The sequence below is a fragment of the Equus asinus genome, chromosome 19, assembly GCF_041296235.1.
Source record: "Equus asinus isolate D_3611 breed Donkey chromosome 19, EquAss-T2T_v2, whole genome shotgun sequence".
Lineage (NCBI taxonomy): Eukaryota > Metazoa > Chordata > Mammalia > Perissodactyla > Equidae > Equus > Equus asinus.
In genome coordinates this window covers 12556337-12578150 of record NC_091808.1, presented here as the reverse complement: position 1 = coordinate 12578150, position 21814 = coordinate 12556337, and the positions used below count along the sequence as shown (strand labels likewise).

At 39.8% G+C, this 21814-nt stretch overlaps 1 protein-coding gene and 1 long non-coding RNA gene across 4 annotated transcripts in view; one reads left to right on the top strand and one right to left on the bottom strand.

Annotated features, from left to right (window-relative positions):
• LOC139041049 (uncharacterized) overlaps nt 1-21814 on the bottom strand; it is a 56663-nt gene that overhangs the window by 25412 nt on the left and 9437 nt on the right. The gene's annotated exons all lie outside the window — the stretch shown is intronic.
• Nucleotides 1-21814, top strand: part of COL4A3 (collagen type IV alpha 3 chain) — a 129927-nt gene that overhangs the window by 102718 nt on the left and 5395 nt on the right. For both annotated transcript variants that reach the window (XM_070489582.1, XM_014835935.3), the window contains exons 35-49: nt 3790-3888; nt 4643-4732; nt 5071-5210; nt 7005-7131; nt 8277-8357; nt 9006-9104; nt 9352-9399; nt 11850-12035; nt 12563-12693; nt 15100-15172; nt 17125-17196; nt 17284-17409; nt 18272-18370; nt 20748-20960; nt 21554-21731. In XM_070489582.1, the coding sequence (XP_070345683.1) occupies nt 3790-3888; nt 4643-4732; nt 5071-5210; nt 7005-7131; nt 8277-8357; nt 9006-9104; nt 9352-9399; nt 11850-12035; nt 12563-12693; nt 15100-15172; nt 17125-17196; nt 17284-17409; nt 18272-18370; nt 20748-20960; nt 21554-21731 (1762 nt within the window). The remainder of the gene's footprint in view (nt 1-3789; nt 3889-4642; nt 4733-5070; nt 5211-7004; nt 7132-8276; nt 8358-9005; nt 9105-9351; nt 9400-11849; nt 12036-12562; nt 12694-15099; nt 15173-17124; nt 17197-17283; nt 17410-18271; nt 18371-20747; nt 20961-21553; nt 21732-21814) is intronic.

The following is a 21814-nucleotide window of genomic DNA, read 5'->3' as shown; positions in this document are numbered from 1 at the left end:
ACTAAGAAACTATCCAGGCAAATCCTTTAGTTGACAGATGAGGACAGTGAGGGCCAGTGTTTAATCTCCTGCCCAAGGTCACAAAGGCAGTTGGGGACCGAGCTTGGACTACAACCGGGTCTTGTGTGCCTCGCACAATGATATGCTGCCCCTTAATGTGCAACTTTTCATTTCTAAGTTAATTCTGCATTTTGGTTTGCTGTATTTAAATCGTCAAAGTCAATTTTTAAATGATAAGCCTCAAACTCCCCTTTTTGCCAAGTATAGTGAAAACCAAACCCTTAGAAAATTCCACGTAAAAAACGTTCCTGGCTCAAATAGAAACCTGCACCCCAATTTCCACTTTCCTCTTCCAGGATGAATTTTTCTGACGTCATCTAAAAACTGCTTCTGTGCTCAAAATCATTTGGAAAACAATTATTAAAAAGAAAGTATTTTTAATTAAAAATGCCTTTAGAATGCTGTTAATGGTTACCTATAGCTCTTAGGCTAAAATTCAGATCCATTCAAATTATTTCAAGCTATCTGAGCACTTTCTATGACATTTTTTGTTATATGATCAATACAACCAACATAAAATCAAATTTTAAGAAAGCCTGACTTGTGGTCTTCTTGATCAAATTTAATCCCAAGTAACTTTAGAAAAACAGGCATTGCTGGGTAAAATGAAACGTTTGTGAGTCAAACTTTTATGGCAGGGAAGAATTAAAAAAAAATGTATTTGAAGTTGCAAAACCATATCAAGTTTTGAGTAATTTGTAGTCAATTTTGAGAAATGAGATTACATTCAACAAATATTTATATGCTTGGCACATAAGGATTTATAGTCCAAGTAAAGATTTCTTTGAAAAATTCTGCACAGGGTTCTGTAGAACACGCTAGAAAGATGGAAAAGCTGTCTCTCCCAGAATTAGGAAGGACTTCACGGAAGTGACATTTGACCAAAATTCTGAAGAGTCTTTGAATCCAACTAATTTGCCAACTTAAAAAATGGATAATCATTGGAAAAAAACAATTTATAGAATTTTTTTTTCCATAAAGGAAAATTAGCAAGTAAAGGCCTTTTAGGTAATCCCTCATTTAATCTGGTAGAGATAGCTTAGTTTTGGATGCAAACAAAAGATTGTATTACATTTTTAGCAATGAAATAGAAATTTAATATGAATTTTATAAAACTCTGCTAGAACTGGTCCAAGCCAAGATGTAAAAAAAGAAAAATACTGGCAGAAATGTCCAGTCCTCATAAACTCTCTGTTAGACACCACTTCACTGGACTAGCCTAGATGGTTAGGTAGTGTTGCAAATATTTTGAAAAAATATGAATAGCGTATCTGTGTCTACATAAACTAAAATTTGGCTCTAACATCATGAATGCACAATGGGCACTAACTTATAATTAAAGAATTCCTTTCATAAGGTATAGAGGGACACATGCTATTTCTATGCTTCTAACAAAGTACAGTGTGCATGGAAGCTGTCCTGCATGTTTTCTTTCAAACACACAGCCAAGGAGCAGAGACTGAACAGCAACAATGAAAAGATCACACTAGCTAGGCCTCTCTAATTTCACTATGATCCATTTTTTCATCTGAATTTCTGAGATAAAGACATCCACTGCAAATGGGAGAGAGAGATTAAGGGAACAGATAAGCAGTCATCATCCTCTCCTCAAGGAATCTGGATGGGAGATTTAAGCATATATATGAAAAGATAATGAATAATACAAAAGGACTGTTACGTTATTCTACCACGTGCATGTTATACCACATGCAGGTACAGTTCTGAGTTTTATAAATATCGCCTCGTTTAATCCTCACAACAAGCCTAGGAGTAGGTTATTGCTATCATCCCATTTTACAGATGGGGAATGGAGAGGTCAAATTACCCACTGTCACTCTGATAGGAAGTGGCAGAGATGAGCCTTACATTGATGCTGTTGACTCCAAAATCCATACTCAGCCTCCTCACTGTGTGCCAGGTACCACTGACCCTGAGCCCGGTGGGAGATGAGGGAGGCAGAAAACACAACAACCAGGGGAGTCGGAGAAGCCTCCATGAAACAGGATTTCAACTTTGAGTAGGATGCAGATGAGCAAATAATACTTATGGCTTAAAATCTTGCCAAAGCTCCCCTTCCTTCAAGAATTCAAACTTCTTAGATTGGCATCCAAATTTCTTCATCACTTGCCCTCTGCCTGCCTCTCCAGCCACATGACATTTATTTACCCAACAATTATTTTTTAGTACCTATTGACTAGGCATTTTACTGTGTCCTGGAGATACAGAGGTGAACAAAGCAGAGCTAAGTGTCCTGGTCATGAGGAAACTTAACAGTTCAGTGGGGGAAAGAGACATTGATGGATCTGGAAACATTTTATGCATAGGGCCAGCTAGTAAATATCTTAGGCTCTGTGGACCACATCTGGTCCCTGCTGCATATTCTTCTCTGGTGTTTGTCTGTCTGTTTGTTTACAACCCTTTGAAAATGTAAAAACCATCCTCAGCCCTCCAGCCATACAACATCAAACCAGATTTAGCCCACAGGCTGTAGTTTGCCAACCCCTAAAAAACAGAAGCAAATGGACACACTACGCAATCTATATTTTTAGATTATGATAAAGGACATAAATAGAAAACACAAAGGTTACAGAGAAAATAAACTAATCCCTTGCTACTCACCACTCCTCCTATTTTCTTGCCTGGGAATCCTGTCCCATTCCATCTTTTCTCCACCCAACTAGCTCCCACTTGGTCTTCAAAACTGAGGCAAAAAATATCTCCTCTTCTCAAAATTCTTCCCTGCAGCATATTGTGTCCAACTCTCTTACAGAATGTCTCACACTGGGCGGTAATTGTTTGTTTACTTGGCTGTCTCCCCATTTAAACACTAGAAACTTGGGGAAAGGGAACATGATTTATTCATGTCTCCAGTACTCAGCACAAGACCTGTCTATAAATTAGGCATTCAATCCATATGTGAAAGAATGAATAAACATGCAATCGGGGAAACAACCAAGGGAAGTGAATCTGCTTGAGAAAAGGCACAAAGCCAGACCATGGACAGATTGTAGAATGCTTCCAATGCCAGAGGAAGGAGTTTGTAATAAATTCTGTAGGTAACAGAGATTCAAGGAGTATTTTTGAGCAAGAGAATAATGTGATCAAAGCCACGTTTTAGGGAAAGGAGGATGGTGTTGTGGGAAGTTTATGAGCTTTCCAGTCTGCAGAACTGGGTTCAAATCCCAGTGTTACCACTGATTGATGGTGTGACTCTAGGTAAGTCCATTGACTTCTTAGAGTCTCCGTTTTCTCATCTCTACACCCAGTCTAGAAAGGCTCAAGAAATAGCCTGAGATTACCTGAAGATTAAATATGATAAATAAAAGAAAATAATATCAGTTATTTAATGAATGATCATTGTAATAAATGGATTGGGAATGCGATAGTCTAAACAAGAATAGTGTAGTAGATGGTCCTCTGTCACTAATTAAAAGAAAAAAAAGAAGCTGTGTTTAGGTCACTAATTCTTAAAATGCTGGTTTAAAGTATAAATATTATGATAATTGCTAGTGTTCTTTGAGAACTAACTCATGCCAGGCACTGTGCTATGCTTTACGCATATTATCTCATTTAATTCTCTTTTTAAAAAGATGTAAGCCCACATCTGCCCACGCTCTGAACAAATACGACATGCCATATTGCAATAATATCTCATAAATTTTAATCAGGATGTGAATAAGTCTGATAAAATTCTAACCTGGACTTTTAATACATGGTTTTTAACTTTAGGATTTGCAGGAAAGCCTGGTGAGAAGGGAAGCAAAGGCATCCCGGGGTTACCAGGTTTAAAAGGACTCGAAGGGCCACCTGGACCATCAGGACCACCAGGTATAGCTGATTCTCTAACAGAAATATCAGCTTTTAAGTTTTCCAAGATCTAAATGTAACAAAAATGTGTTTCTAGACCTATTGGGTTGAATATGAATTCTGCCCCAATAGTGTTCCAGCAGAAATTTGCTTCTAAATTAAACCAAAAGGAAGGTGGTTATAGTCAGCCTGTATTCACTGAAAAATATTAGTCTACATGAAGTTTTATTTTTTGTACTCAAAATTTTATTTTGAAATTGCTGATATGTATTATAAACTATAGCCTATCACAATGTCACAGATCATAGAAGAAAATAAGATAATGCTTTAGAGGTTTTCAGATTTGCCTCTTTGATTTCAGAGCAAATTATTGAGTTTGCAAAGTAATTTTTTAAACAATTAAAGTAGCCCCCTTTCCTGTATGACCACCTCAGTGACAAAATATATTACATGGCAATAAAATTTCAGTATTGCATTTGGAAATCTATTACTATATGGTTACAGGAGCCCCCTCTTTCCTACTAGCATTGGTCCAAGGTTGATTTTGATGTTTGAAATCCAGACCTGTTGACAAGAATCCAACTTTCTCTAATTTTACATTTTCTGAGTCCTCAGTCCCCTCCTTATTTGAAGAAAAAGGCAGATTAAAAAGTACCTAAACCAGCTGGTCTGGCTCCTCTGTATTCATTTCATTCATGCAATCAACAAATATTTATCGAGGACCTACTATGTATGGGAACTATGCAGGGTGTATGACTATTTGTTTGTTCTCAAGGCCCCAGAGGAGATCCGGGAAGCACTGGGCATCCTGGAGAACCAGGACCTCGTGGTGTGCCAGGAAGCATGGGGAACCTGGGGGTACCAGGTAATGCATAAGGTCCTGTTATGAGCCCACAAGCTCACCATGGGTCCCAATTCTAGATTTTCTGTTGTCTGTTGTTTTCGCTTTCCACTTGGTAGAAACTTTGTGTAAAACAACTAGATTTACTTTTAGACAAATGTACTGTGTGCAACCAGAACACAAGTGAGAACAAAATAAATATTTACATTGTGTAAAAATCATCCATTATGACCACCTGATGCATTAGTGATTCTGAAAAACCAACTCCTTGGAAGAAAGGTGGTTTGTGCAAAGGTCAGAAGTAGAACACTTCAAGATGCCCCATGGTTACCTATGTTACTTGATTTCTTTCCTAATTTCAGGTTCTAAAGGAACAAGGGGAACTTTGGGACTCCCAGGTCCACCCGGAAGACCAGGCCTCCCAGGTATTCATGGTCTCCCAGGAGACAAGGGAGAGCCAGGTTACTCAGAAGGTACAAGGCCAGGACCACCAGGACCAAAGGTATATATAGGCCACTGAAGTGTTTACATTTTGGTGTGGAGCGAATCCTTTTAAATATCAACAGATATCCGGATTCGATGTGGGCAGAGAAAATTGAAAATATTACAATATTTTCAGTCAATTATTTGGGGTTTGTAAATTCCATCTCCACAACTGAGGATGCCTGTCACACAATTGTCAGCTTCTGAGTTTATTCCCGCCCCTCTTCAATCCCCAAGGAATTTCTTGTAACTATCCCTGCAGTTTAAGTGTGCCGCCAGAGGTGGCAGTGATCACAGGCCCCCACAATCTGACAGGGCAGTGTTTGTTTTTCTTGTGATACAAAGTGGCTAGTCTCGGCTATGGACTGTCTCATACAGACTTATAAAAATAAATTTCCAAACCTTGTATTCAAAAACATTTGTCCTATTAAAGCATAACACAGGATGTGAAATGAAATAACCTTAGAGCATCATTAAAAAGCAAACAAAATCCTCAGATACATACATTTATCTTTCTTAATTGTCTTAGAACTTTAAGTATTTTCAGTCCCTTACGATTTGTTATCTTGTCACAATGTTCCCAGTGCTTGTTCTCTGTCAGCTAGAGGTTGGATGTCAAAGCGCTCTCTTGTGTGTTGGACCAAGCAACAACCAAATGTTTCAGTGGGGCTCAGTTGTTTTTCAGGTTTATTTCCTTCCAACCTTTCTGTGCATAGCAGTAATATTAAGAGCCCAGAGCTAGAGCACAGAGAATAATTAAAGAAATTCCCATAAACAGGGGGTTTTAACATGGAATTCTATGGAACCCAAGGGGAGTCTATTGGATCCACAGAAGAAATTTTTAGAACTGTGCATTGAACACAAAATGAGCTGGTTTTATCACGGTGGCAAATCATAGTAAGAGTAGTATATTTTAATCAGCTACTGTGGAGATTTTGTAAGTCACCATCGAACCCTTATATGCTGGCTTATCATAAAACTGAAGTACAGATTTAATGAGTATGAAATCATTCAAAGATTTACATTACATGTGGTTGACATACATTAATCTGTATGCACAATATTTGTAGGACACATATGCATTTGGTCTAACTCTTTCTTTCTTACCTGAGTTAATCATCACAATTTGAAAATATACATCTGTATGATTATTTTTTTTAAAGATTTTATTTTTCCTTTTTCTCCCAAAGCCCCCCAGTACATAGTTGTGTATTTTTAGTTGTGGTTCTTTCTAGTTGTGGCATATGGGATGCCGCCTCAGTGTGGCCTGATGAGTGGTGCCATGTCCACGCCCAGGAACCGAACCAGCGAAACCCTGGGCTGCCGAAGCAGAGCACATGAACTTAACCACTCGGCCACAGGGCCAGCCCCTGTATGATTATTTCATATCTATCTCTCCACTGGTCTCTAAAGTTCCATGAAGGCAGGGACTGTGTGTATCACATATCTATACATGGTTACCATTATATTCCTGGGGAGAGCCTGCTTCATGGGCATGCCACCAGTGTTGTTAAAGGGGGCTGCTGCTCAGAAGGACTCCATGCTTGGTTTAATGCTCTGCTGTTGGAGTCCTGAATTGCTTTAAATTTTCTAAAAAGGGAGCTGCATTTTCATTGTGCACTGGGCCCTAAAAATCATGTAGCAATCCTGTTCTCAGAACCTATCCTAGTGCTGGTACATAGCAGATACCTAATATGAATTGCTAAGTAAGTAAGTAACTAAATAAATAAATGCAAACACACACGGTTTAACTTAATTCTGATCACATATTTTGCTTATATGAGAATTTTAAAGGTGTTTGACTGAATTTAAGGGAGATCCAGGATTGCCAGGTGACACGGGAAAGAAAGGAGAAAGAGGGCCACCTGGTGCACCTGGATATTTGGGGCCTGCTGGACGTGACGGAGTCCCTGGACATCCCGGAAGTCCTGGCCTCCCAGGTGAGCACGGGCTTTACAACTCTGAAAGCTGGAAGCATGACACACAGTGTCGCCCACACCTCCTAGAACCATCTCTGTCAATAGAAAGCTATTTAGGTTTTTGTACTACGATTGCTTTTAGTCAACTTTGATCTTCAAATTCTGAGACACGAAGAAACAGCAAATTAATCAGGAGCAGCCTAATTTTACTGATCAGCCAGTTTGGTGGACTGAAATCTAAAACCCTGCTCCTGTAAACAACATTTTAGAAGTGCTGCCTCAATGAATTCCGCTTAAAGACACAAAATGTTAGATCTTTGCCCAATCTTATGATATTTGTATTCGTTTTCTACGACTTCCATAACAAATAATGCAGACTGGGTGGCTTAAATGACAGAAATGCATTTTCTCACAATTCTGGAGGTTAGAATCTGGGATCAAGGTGTCAGCAGGTTGATTTCTCGCGAGGCTTCTCTCTTTGACTTATAGATGGCCGCCTTCTCCCTGTGTCTAACCTCCGTGCGTGTCTGTATCCAAATTTCCTCTTCTTATAAAGATGCCAGCCATAGCGGATTAGGCACCCTACTGACCTCATTTTAACTTAATTGCTTCTTTACAGACCCCATCTGCAAATCCAGTGATATTCTGAGGTACTGGGGCTTAGGACATCAACATGTGAATTTGGGGGCAACACAATTCAACTCATAACACTGTCATTCAGAATTTTTTTTCCGGGATATTTCTGGGTTGAACATTGCTTTCTTCCTTATTTGCTTATAATTTGGGTTTAAGTTTTCGTTTTGTTTTAAGAACAACTGCTAAGCCACTAGGTTTCAGCTTCGGGTTTTACTCAAAGACAATATTTAAATTATCTTTTCAAACACTGAAAGGTTCAGTGGATTTTTCTATACACTCCCAAATAAAGCCATAAGTCAGACACTGAGCCATCCACGTGGTTGGTATACACACGGCTTTGCAAATGATTCGACACATCTCTGCTGTGCTTCTCTGGGGAAAAAGCAGCCAGGACCGAAGCCGGAGTGTACGCAGCACGATTTTCCTGAAGCCAGCGTGAGCACAGTTGACTGTAAGAACGGACCATTGCAGCCAGTGTTGTAATCATTTGTCTTTCGGTCTTCTTCCTTCCCCTCTCTCTTCATTTACAGGAAAGCCCGGTCCTGATGGTGATTTGGGATTTAAAGGAATCAAAGGCTTCCCCGGCTCTCCAGGAGTAAAAGGGCCTCCAGGTTCCATTTTTGTCCTTTGTCCAATTCCTTTCTATGAGGGAGGCACATTTCTCTGAGGGTGGAGTCTGTGTATACTTATGTCTCTGACCCACGACTCCTCCTTAGAATGTGGCTCCCGGTTGCTCACTCCCCAGCACAAAAAAGCAGAAAAGTGAAGTTAGGCATTTATACCTATCTAACTCAAAGATCTGCTGATAGGGGCCAGCCCGGTGGCTCAGCGGTTAAGTGCACATGTTCCACCTCGGTGGCCCAGGGTTCGCTGGCCCGGATCCCGGGTGCGGACATGGCACTGCTTGGCAAGCCATGCTGTGGTAGGCGTCCCACATATAAAGTAGAGGAAGATGGGCATGGATGTTAGCTCAGGGCCAGTCTTCCTCAGCAAAAAGAGGAGGATTGGCAGCAGATGTTAGCTCAGGGCTAATCTTCCTCAAAAAAAAAAAAAAAGAGATCTGCTGATCTACACATTCCAAAGTAATAATCCTCATGATAGTATTAATCAGTTCATAGTTTTCACTGCGAACTTAGCTTCACATGACTAATGTTCTGAAAAATGAACACCTTTAACAGAATTCCACAGATCTGGTGTTCATATTAGGCCACTGATGGGAAGTAAGTCCTCTCTTTGAATGCCATTTTTTTTTTTTTCAGGCCCTCCAGGATTCCCAGGAAATCCTGGACCAACGGGTGTGAGGGGGGAGCAAGGACGTGATGGAATTCCTGGTCCAGCGGGAGAAAAGGGAGAAACAGGTACAACTTACTCATTATCTTGGACCCACTAGTTTTATTTTGCATGGAATGATTAGTGACATTGTCACCCTTCACTGCTCTACAGATTTTTTGATAGAACTGGTGATCTTTAACATGTTCTGGGTGTGTGATAATTAAACTTCCTCCTGTTACCAATGTGCAACTGACCAAGTGGAAGAAATTATATAAATGTATATAATAAAATTAATCATATAAAATATTAATATGCCAAAATTATCTCTTTCAGGGTTGCTGGGGGCACTTCCAGGCCCAAGAGGGAACCCTGGTCCTCGAGGTGAGCAATTCTTCCTCCCTGAACCTGGTGATAGATATTTTCAAAGTCTAATTTAATATGCCTGATGTATAAAATAAACAATATATTGAATTAAAGAAGTCCCAATGGTAATATAGCATGTTTATATTCTTAGTAGTCGAGTAAAAATGCTTAATTATCACCATGATAATGAAGTGAATGAATTAGAAACTGTGATCCAATTTTGGAATTTCCATCTACAAAAGTCTCTAAAAATAAGAGGACTTCTTATATATTCCTGTGTTTTGTTGTTAGCATGGTTTAAATGTATCACCTCCTAAAAGGATGGAGGTGGAATTGACAGCTTCTCAATGAGCATCCCTCTCTGCTATTCTAAGATGCACTCATAACATGATTCCTTTCCCACCTTGTTATCTTCGTAGGTCTGATACGAACCCCCAGAGCCAGGCTGAGGTTCATGCTGGGCTGTTATGGGCTCCCCAGTAACTCTCTCAACATCTCAGATATGGCAATTTACTAAACATGTCCTTCAGAGTAGATACAAGTTTTTTTGTTTGACAAACTACAATCTGGATTTCTCATGCCAGTGTTTTGTAAGATAAGCAGCTTCTTTTAACTTTTTCCATTTTGTAGAGAAATCTGCCAGGAGAAATATTAGATTGTTTGCACTCTTTATTGACTTTTCTCAGCCGTGGGTTCTGTGGATAGAAGTATTTTATTAGCCAAGAGGCCTAAACCTAATGAAGGCCTCTGGTTACTGATGCTCACAAGAACCAGCAAGAAGTAGCCTGATGCTCCTGAGAAGAAACTCAGAGGGGCAAGAACTGCCCCTTGACCTTCCAGCTCAACTGCAAAAGCAGACAAGAGCTGTTCTTTCCCATCTGTTTCTGGATAGTGTGATAGTCCTGTGGGTTGAGCTCAGTGTCCCCACATGTCTCAGACCCCTCTCTTTCCTGAGCATTACAGCTTTTCCCAGTCTAGTTCACAGTCAAGTTTTAGGATTACGGTCAAAAGGAGAGTTTCTGTTCATTTTCCTAGGCTAAGCTCATACTTTAATCATTTGGAATGAGAACACTTTAGCATTGAATTGGAAATAAAATTTGATAGAAAATGATCATGCCTTAAGTTAAAAAGCCTTAGAAAATAACAAATAGCCTAATTATGTAAGCAAATGATTATGCGCCTCAATCCCTCTAGGGTAACTAAACATGGAGAAGAATTCACTGAGACTTAGAAGGTATGAATTCTTTTAATTAGGCTTAATTCTCCCAAATCCTAAAAAGAAATCATATCATAAAACAAGGAAGCATCATCATGGACATGGATCCTGGTTCCTGAGACCACTGCCAGACCCTGTTGTACAAATACAGCATTTCAGAGTTTGAAGTGAGCTGAAATCATCTAAACACTTTTTTTTTTTCCTTTTGGTGAGGAAGATTGTTCCTGAGCTAACATCTCTGCCAATGTTCCTCTATTTCATATGTGGGTTGCCACCACAGTATGGCTTGCTGAGCTAAACACTTTCTTTTAAAAGCATAAATTCCAGGCACAAAAAGCTAAAGAACATGAGAGACAAAGGGCTAGATATTGAATATTCATCAATTTTATTTTCATCATCACTCTAAGTCTTGCCCACATAATAATTTCCCCAGCCCTTCCCCTGTGCCACCAGCCTCATCCTCACTTTTCCTTCTTTTTCCTCTCATCTGTCTTCTGTCTTCGTGCCATTTACCATTTCTAGAATAACACCGAGATGGGAGAGAGGAGGGAGAGATTATTTTCAATTCATACAACATTTTCCATTCATGAATGTCAAAGCACAATTTCTTGAAGATTCTCTGAGATGAAAAAATTAGTATTCACTTGTGAGCTTTTAGGGGTCTTCTTTGGTAAATACAAACCTTCTGCCACATTCGTCCCTTCCAGACTAGGGTTTGTGTTATGAGGGAGAAGTAACCAGAGGACAGAATAAGGATGGCAACTTTGTTGTTCCTTTTGCGGGGTTTAGCTGGGCAACACTTCAAATGCACAAATCAGCGCCGTGAAGTTTAGCTTTTGATGTTCTAACAAATTATCAGTGATTAAATAATGTTCCAAAGTTCATCAGATAATAGTAACAGTGGCTTACATTTACAGAACACTTTAGAGTTCACACCACGCTTTCCCATCTGTTTCTTATCTCACCGGATCCTTAAAGAACTGACCTACGTCAGGCATTACCTTCATTTTTAAAATAAGAAAACTGAGACTTGTGAGAGTGACGTGAGTTTGATATGATCAAACGATTACAGGAGGCAGAAGTGAGACTCAGTTCTTGTAGACTTGTATTTCATCTACCAGCCTCTTTTTAAAAAATACATTGTGAATCTTAACACCTTTAAGCAAAGCGTCTACATTATTAGAGATAATCACAAACTGTAACTCCAAGTATAGGAGCATTACAGAAACTTATCAAACCTTTTTGTTTTCAGGAGCCAAAGGAGACAGGGGAGCTCCAGGCTTGCCCGGTCTCCCTGGCAGAAAAGGGACAGTGGGAGATGTGGGGCCGCAAGGTCCCATTGGCATGACAGGACCCCCAGGGCCCCCAGGTTTTCCTGGTGCAGTCATCCCCGGCCAAAAAGGAAATCAAGGCCCACCAGGCTTCCAAGGAAACCCAGGTAAATGGTCTACTTTTAAATAAGATAAAAGAAGGCAAATAATGTTTGACATCAGAGGCCTTCAACTTTCCCCTTGTGTGACCTTGTTGCTTCCTTTTTTTCCCTCTGGTCTTCTCCATCCTCCCATACCCACCTGTTCTCACACAGAGTGTGATAAAGCTGTTGGTGTTGTTGAAGCAGAGGGGCCTGTTTGAAAAATTAGTAAAAACCAGATTAATGAGCCTAAAAGAGGGAGATGCTTCCATTCACCGGTATCTACTGAGCTCCCACTAGGTGTCAGGTGCTGGGTTAGGCACAGACCCTGCTCTGACAGCCCTCCATCAGGGAGAAACAGTTCCTGCCTTGTGCCAGGGTCTTCACTGGCATCATCTCATTCCATCTTTACCACAATCCCATCACAGCCCGCAGGGGAGAGAATGTTCGGGGTGACCGTAAGGTGCAGGCTTTGTGCTTTGCTCCAAAGAATCACTGACAGACCCTGCCCAGCTCCCTGACGGGCAATACTAACAGGCTGTCTGTGAATTCAGGTGAGCCTGGTCCCCCTGGACCTCCGGGGAGTCACACAGAAGGCATAAAAGGAGACAAGGGATTTATGGGCAGGCCTGGCTCAAGAGGTCCGCCTGGAACTGTAGGAGACATGGGGCCACCGGGTCATCCGGTAAGTGTGGAAAATCATTTTGACTTCTTATCTTCTTCTAAGTCGATTGCCAGGATCAGATGTACCCAGAGGCAACAAAAATTTCCCATTTGTGATGCTTCTGTGCAGCACACCCAAGGGAAGACAGAGTTCAGAAGTTTCAAAGAATCGAAGAATCTTAAGAGTTGGACAGATTTGGCCTCTAACAGGGGACCCCTCTCTATGTGGTTCCTGACTTCTTCTTGTTTAGACTCTGAACAACTCCAGTGATGGAATCTCCAAAAAAAACACCTAGGCGTTTGGGAACACTCTAGATGACAACATCATTTTTCTCTATTAATACGCTTTTGAAGTTATCTGTGCCATCCCCTAAATGTCTATTTATGTTCTCCCCACAACATACTTTCCAGTGTTTGTGAATAGCTGCCATTTCCTGCTGAGCATTTCTTCACTCAACAAATACTTGTTTTTTTCAAATTCAATTTAACCTTCATCAACTCTGCCTCTACTCTGAATATATCCTAGTTTGTCAATATCTCCCTTAAAAATGCAGCCCCTGGGACAAACACCCTCCAGGAGGAAGCACTCAGTATGCCATGCAGGGGCTAGCAGATGGAAGAGTCGCACTGGCCTGCACATCTCTGTTTTATAATCCAACCTGAAATTCCACATGGGCTGTTTGGCTGCCATGTCACCATGTTGTTGTCACACATTGAGTTTATGGTCAACAAAAGTCCACGTGCCTTTTCCTCATGACTTGCTTCTCAGTTTTTTCCACTGTTTCTTGTCTTGTCTATTTGCTTATTTGTGACTTAGGTACAGAAGTTTCACATTTGTCTTTCTTAGAGGTCATCTGGTTCATTTAGGCCCATGCTCCCAGCCTATTAAGGTCTCATTTCACAGTCTCATACTCAACACCTTGGCCATCTTCCCTAGGTTTCTCTTAGCAGCATATTTGAAAGGCCTGATTCCTCTTTTAATACTAACTTCTTGGAGCCTGATGAGGAAATCAGAGTTATGTCATATTGTTTTGCATTTTCATCAATGATGGGTAATGAAGTACTTTGGCAAGGCTTATTGTCAGGAATCATGTTAAGCTCTCTTAGGGTCTCCTGGTATTTGGTTTTGAAAATCTACCTTTTTAAAACTTTTTTTTTAAATGAGATACTTGCCCATCTCCAGTCTTAGGTATCTCTCATGTTCTCCATGATTCTTTCAAAGTGGCAGACACTGATCCCTTGATCACATTGAAAGTCTTTCCAAGGACACTGGGATGTGGAAAGTCTGGTATGGAAATGTGACCTCTCTTAAATTCTCAGGTGCTTCCGAGGTCAGTCTAGGTTTCTACATTTGCATTTGAAAGATAATTCTTCTTGATGGATGTCTAAACTGGCTTGGTGCCCTTAACAGCTCTGTCCTTGCACGGAAGAGCTCTCTCCCCAACCAAGGGCTGTGCCTGGCACTGGGCCTCCTCCCCAGTTACGGTAGGAGAAAAGGCCAGGTCTCAGAAGCCTGAAAGTCCTTGATCAGATGCTTCTGTTTCTCTCCCTCCTTTTTTAACTTCACGCCACCTTATCCAAGCAACAGGACTATTCCTTCATTGGTCTTCTTGCTCCAAAGACAGCTGGCACAAAGGCCAGTTTTGTTATTCTTAGCATTTTTCAATGACCATTTTTCATTATGTTCAAGTACTAGCATTCTGTCTCGATTCATATGGACAGTATAAGAGTAGATTTAACATACATTCTGACATACCGCTCTTTTCAGAAGCCCTACTCCCTCCCCTCTTCTCCTATGGCCTCATTTGAGCATCTCATGGCTACAAGAGCAATTAGTGTAAGCCTCATAAGGAGGGAGTATCTCCTCCCGGTCAAATCATTGCATCCTTGTCAAAAGCACCTGTCAAAACTCCCCTGACAACTCCTTCATGCTCCCATCCCTGGACACTTTACTTCTACCACCCTGACTAGGAGTAATTTATAACTTCACCAGCTTAGTTAGAATGTTGGTGGGTGCTATGACTCTTGTCTTTGCAATAATTACAAATACAAATTATAATCTTCGTTCTGGCAGTCTGGTGTCTGCTCTTCCTGAAAGATCTCCAAATACTCTGTATCCATGTAGGATAGAGAATATACAGTTGTATCCAACACTCACACAACATACATTAACATCAGAAGGTATGTTTGCTCTTAGGCTTATGGGTAGCTTTTACTTCTTTTTATTGGAAATAATAGTTCTGAGGAGAGGTCTAGGTGGCAGAGGAATTATAGGAGGTGAAACGTAGGATTGAAAGGAAAAAATGCTATCTGTCAACTTCAGCTCATTCTGATCCAACATAATATTATATCTGTTTTTTTAAAAACCTGCTGGGAGTATTGCGATTTTTAAAGTTTGTGGTTCTGCTCTCTTTTCTTGGAAAAATAGGGACCACCAGGTACCCCAGGTCACCCAGGGCTCCAAGGCGATCCTGGATTCCACGGATTTCCAGGCATGAGAGGTATTGTTTTTGTGCAATGCTCTGTGGAGGCAAACACAATGATGATGGTTCACATATTAGGGTACACAAATGTTTACTCAACTCCCACAGTCACCACAAGCAGTGTGGTTAATACAAGCAAGACCTCTGTATGAGTGAAGAAGGAAGACCACCAGCACTCAACCCCAGGGGGCTTAAAAATCAAAACCATCCCTGAAGGATGGAGACTATAGAAAAATGAAAACCAGAAACAGTTTAAAGTGGTTACCTTTCAGGGTAGTCATGTGTGCTGCGTTGGGGGATGGGGAATGACATCAGTGTCAACAATATTGTTTTGAATTATTTATTTTACCATGTACACATGTTACTCTTATCATTTCAAAAAGCTGAATGATCTAAAAGACTATTCACCAAACTGTTAGTGAGGAGGGTAAGTAAATTTTTATATGCTGATTTAAGCATTTTTTTTTTATGGGGCACATGTATTATATTTTTAATCAGAGTAAAACCTATAATTTTGGAGTTTTTAAGTTTAAAATATTCACACACATTAATTTAAACTTCAGGCTTCAGAAAATAATTCCCAAGTCTTCCATAAGCGCACTACGACCTTAAATAAAGTTTTCAATATAGATTCGTTGTCTTACATAGTTAAATTGTCTGGTACTGTTTTTGTATGGCAGGGAACCTATTATCATAGACGATAGAGATGGTAAATAATAAGTGTATCCAAAGTGGACATCACATTTTTATGAAGGAAGACCTTTTCCTGGTCCAAAGGAGGACAAGGTGGTGTTGACAGAGAGGTCATTTTCAACATTTTCAACCACTGACACTTCAAGGAGCAAACTAGATAAAAATAACTCAAAGCAAGTGATTCTGAGGACTCCCACTAGACACTGGGTGGGTGAATACTGGCAGGCAGCCTGGGAAAAATGTGTACCACCTGTCACTCCCCTAAGTCTCAGAATAGAAATATCTAAGATTTGTAAAATTATATAAAGGCATCACGAAAGAAAGAAATATTCTGGTGAAATATTTAGAGGTATGTATTTAGAGGGGAGATTCGTAAAATCAGTTCTTTTAAAATAAGTTCCATGAAACACACTCAACTACTCTCTTAGCTTTCAGAAGGAGATCATCCATCAGCTGGCACTACTGATGAGTTTGCACTTTATTTGGAATTTTTTTTATCTCCAAAGGAAAAATATTTGGGCTTCTTCTGGTATACAGAAGTAAATATTAACATCTTCCTCAAGTTCTGCTACCAAGTAGATAATTTATAGTGTAGTTGCCAGTAACTTCTGGCACTATAATTGTTTTATTGTCTTTCTTCTATTAATATTATATATAGCATTAAAGTCTCTAAGTCATCAGATGTAATGTCTACATTATCTCAAGATTCTTTAAAAGAGAGTATTTCTCCAAATCAATGGTTCTTGGCATTTATTCACGTCAAAGACAGTTTGGGAGAGAAATCTTACCACTTTGTTAGTTTATATCAAAGCATATATTCTAGATGTGCTCATGACAGTTCCTAACATAACTAACTTTGGGCTATTAGTAAACCAAGAGTAATTAGCTAAGGAACTACGATAACCAAGCAATATAATTCACCAGGAGGTGCTAAAATAGACTTTAATGTGACTTCATATTTTACCTTAAATATGAAACTGAATTGGTTTCTGAACTTAAAAAGTGAACTCTTAGGAACTCTTCCCTTTCAGTGCTAAAATACAAGTTCTTAATGCCTACTTCTAGAATATATTTCTTCATTTTAACATGACTGATTGGGTCCAAATAAAATGCCAAAACCCATGTGAATATAATTAACTTGTAGCCATTGTCATAAAGCTCATAACCTCCAGTCATACCTTCCAGTATCTATCCTTGGAGTTGATCATCAACCTGAAGAGCTAGGAAACCCATTGTTCTAAGTGGAATCATACTGCTTTTTTTTTTTTTTTTTTAAGGTGAGAAGGGTAATCCAGGATTTCTGGGATCAATTGGGCCTCCAGGGCGACCTGGGCCAAAAGGACCACCCGGTAAATATTATTTCCCTAGTACTGCTCTCCATGAAGAAAGGGTAACTCATCAGTGAAGCCATCATCTTCTTATGTTCATGTCAATAGGTGCACATGGAGACCCTGGCACAGTTCAGATCATCTCCCTTCCAGGAAGCCCAGGGCCACCTGGCCCAGTTGGAGAACCAGGAATGCAAGGAGAACCTGGGCCCCTGGGGCCACCGGGAAAGCCAGGTGTGGGACTGGCAGCATTGACTTCGATCACTAGGAAGTGGTTGAACCAAAATACTTGTAAAGTGCTTTGGAAGCAAACTACAACTTCACAGAAAATGTTAAACATTATAGTGTTTTTTACAATCAGCTTTAGGATTGAGCTCATTTTACTCTTGATCAGCAAATAAAAGACCCTGGGATCTATTGAATCGAATGAAACTGTTGTGCATAGTATAAACTTGAGGAAATATACGTTAGGGCACTTATGGTTTCCTTTTTTTCCATAAGGTAAGAGTATTATGTCTATCTTCTCTGACAACTGTCAATCTTAGAGTTCTGACTATTTCTAAATGATTGCCTGAATAAATCTGAGTTGTATGTATTTATACTTTTCTAACACTTCGTACAGCACTTGGAAGAGCAGTCAATGCAAATGCATGCTTACTATTACGAAATATTTTCAAAATATAGGTGTATGGAAATTGAACTAATCCCTTTGTATAGCTTGGCATATTGTAATAGACTGCTGAATGAATTGTTATGTCCTAAGTTTGCCTGAATCATCTGGGAGATGAGATATTACTTCAATCAATACAAAGGCACAGCAAATTCTGGCACAGCATAAATCAAAGTGGCAGCACAATTTTAAATTGGTGTATTTCATATACTCCTAGTTCATTTTTGAGGGTCTTTTTTTTTCCTGGGAAGCAGGGTGTAACAAGTTGATGACCAACTGTCCCAGTTTGCCCGAGGCTGAGGGTCTGCTCCGTTTGCAGGACTTCCATTGCTGAAACTGGGGAAGTCCCAGGTAAACTGGGATGGTTGGTCACCCTACTTTTTATGCTATGTGAACCATTCAATACAGTGTTGGTTATTTGCCTAGGACCCTGTGGGCCAAGAGGTAAACCAGGCAAGGATGGAAAACCAGGAACTCCTGGACCACCTGGAGAAAAAGGTGACAAAGGTTGTAAAGGAGAGCCAGGTAAACAAACAGCCGGCTTGTTTCCTTTGGTAAGGGGTTCTCTATCTACAGAGAAGTCCTGTTTGAGTATGTGACAACAAGAGTAAGCTAGGTCTTACAGTTCGTGTTGTTTAGATCAGGCTAAAAGCCAGGGGCAAAATGTTCATTTGGAAGAAGATGAAAAATCAAGAGTTATTGGAATACACCATTCTTCCTATCTTTTAACTGGGCAGATGTACTCCAAACTTTTAGCCTGAGGACAAATAAACCTAAGGAAGCACTAATTCTATTTTCGGAAAGGCCAATACTGTTTTATAGGCATACTTGGTTAATATCTACTTAGAGGAGTGGCACATAAGTACATAGCTAGTAAACTATTATCTCGATATGAATAGAAGAGAAATTTAGTGTCCTTACTTAGGAAAGCCGACTTTTAACTACATCATTCTTGCATACAACTCAACAACTCATGTGAATCCTGAAAAAGGACCTCAAATATTTCAGTCTGAACATAAGCTATATGTGTCAACTTGACACACCTGGATCAAAATCTGCCTTACGCAAAAGTTTCAAAAGCACCTTCTAGAAGAAACCTAGATATCCAAATCTTATCTTTTAGTTTTGCTGACTTTGTGAAAGTAAGAAAAACTTCTAAATGTGATTTCCCAATTTGTGAACATATGATTAGATCTACTGTAATAAAACTTTAAAGACTAGAGATTTAAATCTTTAAAAATTCAAATATAATGCTAATAATATTAATTATAATATTGCATAATCACTCATGATTTAGTATTGTCATAAGTGCATTTAGAGCACTATTAATCATTCAACTGTCTTTAAAATATGTTTTCCAAAGTGAGAAAAAACAAAGCTCTCACTAGTAATTCTATTAATTTTAAAACTTTACAGACCAAGTCTGGGTTTCAGAATGGGGCCACAACAAGAGCTAGAGTACTACAATACAAATTGTGTTGAGAATTATTAGCAAGTAGACAGAGTTAGACCTAATGCTATAAAGGCTTCATAAGAATGATAAAGGGATCTAAGAGTCAAATAGCATCGGTCAAAGAGCCTTCGCCTCTTTCTTGGAAAGTCAGAATATCCTGCTGGATCATGCATATTTGTACAATAGCTCACTCCAGTTCCTGTCATGCTCAGCTAATCACTTCACAATTCCTGTGCAGAGACCTAGACACACCTTTTGCTTGGAGCCACTTGTAACCCCCTGGGACTGAGGGTAGATGTTAGGAGAAGTGAAGAATATATCTGATATATTAAAAACCTGGCAAATTCGGACTTTTCATGTAAGACAGGAGACTTTGAAGAATTTGGATATGGCCTATTTTTTTATTTCAAAGAATAAGCCAAGGCCCCTAGAGAAGATAGAAATGGGTGGGGAGACTGAAAAAATATAATATTGGGGCTTTAACAAATCCTTGTGAAAATCATTGACCTCTGAGCTGGGTCTAAACTGCCACATCTCCTGACTCCATGGCACAGTTGGTTGTGGGCAACAACGATACCTCCCTTGACTTAGCAGGTCAAAAATACAAGTCTCTGCCTTCTCTGCATTTCCTTAGGACCTTAAAGGACCGCAACCCAAGTTGTGTTGGGGTGAAGGTCAGGGTGCAGTGGCAGCGGAAACGGCTCAGGGGTCTGGCGTGTGGTAGCCAGTGCCAGTATCATAAATACTGGCTATTTGATGAAGAGAAGGAGAGGGAGGAACAGGAGGAAGGAGAGAAAGGATAGCTCACTGGTCCTTATTTAGAAAGCGACAAATGTGTATCAGCCTACTCCAAGTGCAGAGAAAAAAAAGTATAAAAACGACTATTTTTGTTTTAACTCATGTAAATAAAAGAACCCTAGCACAGTCAAAAATAAAAAGTCTTTTCTTATTTGCCTTACTAATGGATCAAAAACTTTCTTGAAGTTTGCACCTTTAAAAGTAACTTTTAGTGTTTTCCATGATTGTTTACTGAATTTATCAAAAGCATATGTAATTTTTTATTAACGACTTGAATAGACTTTCAGATTATAGATATTTGACTTCTTGTTTCCCCACACGGGAGGAGGATACATTCATTTATTCATAAAAGATGTACATAAGACCTACCAGATACAGACCGCTGTGCTAGGCACCACAGGGGAATACAAAGATAAAGAAGACCCGATCCCAAAAAACTCATATACACAAATACCTATAATCAGAGGTATTGTGTGATAAAATAGCCAACATTTATTAATATTGTTGGGCCATTTTATAAGCCATTCTTCTTTAGGACGCCTTTCTGAATTTGAGGCTTAACCGATATACATGAACATATAAATTAGTACTTTGGGAAAGCAAGTTTGAGGTTTCGTTTGTGTTGTAACACATATAACGTGCTTTTTAAAGGACCACCCGGGTCAGACGGACCGCCAGGTTTGAAGGGGAAACCTGGGTTCTCTGGAGCACCTGCTACCGGAGCAGCAATGAGAGGCTTCATCTTCACCCGGCATAGTCAGACCACCGCGATTCCTTCCTGTCCGGAAGGGACGGAGCCGCTCTATAGTGGGTTTTCTCTTCTCTTTATACAAGGAAATGAACAAGCCCATGGACAAGACCTGGGTAATGTCCCAGCCCTAGTTTCCAGGCACTTTGTTATTGTAAATTTTATGGCACCTCTCTCTGAAGTTAAGTGTAAACAACCTTGAGTATCTTACAGCCACTTTTTAAAGAGAGCAAATAAAACCACGTTGGCCTAATGTCTAATTTTCATTCTGGAATGTAGAGGTCTGGAATGAGGCTTGCCTGCAAATGCCAGTCTAGCTCATCCTGTTCAACGCAAAACATTTTCACTTAAATCACCGCTCTGCTTTTTAATCTTAAAAGTAACATCTTTTCTAAAGCTCTGTCTGGTCATTAGCCATTATAGACATATTAAGAACAGGGAATACCTTGAAGCAAAGACATTTCTTCAATTGACTGATTAGAAATGGCCACAGGAAGTAGTAAGGGTGGGGGAAAGAGGAGTTGTCTATTAGAGCTTTGATTTCTATCATTTTTAAAACTTTTCCATAATACATTTTTCAAATAACTCTTTTGTGTTGTTTTTCTCCAGCTTTTGCCACAGGTTATGTTTTGATTAGCCTCTATCTAGTAATGATACTCAAAATAATTTTAATTTACTCAAAGTGATACCCAGTCTGATGTTTTATTAGGAGCTCTTGGCAGCTGCCTGCAGCGATTTACCACAATGCCATTCTTATTCTGTAACATCAACAATGTATGTAATTTCGCATCGCGAAACGATTATTCATACTGGCTGTCAACACCAGCACTGATGCCAATGGACATGGCTCCAATTACTGGCAGGGCCCTGGAGCCTTATATTAGCAGGTAAAAATCCAATCCCTTAGTTTTGTGATGGGACCAGGTGAATGACTTCATTTGTAATGGAATGTAAGGCAGCACATCATGGT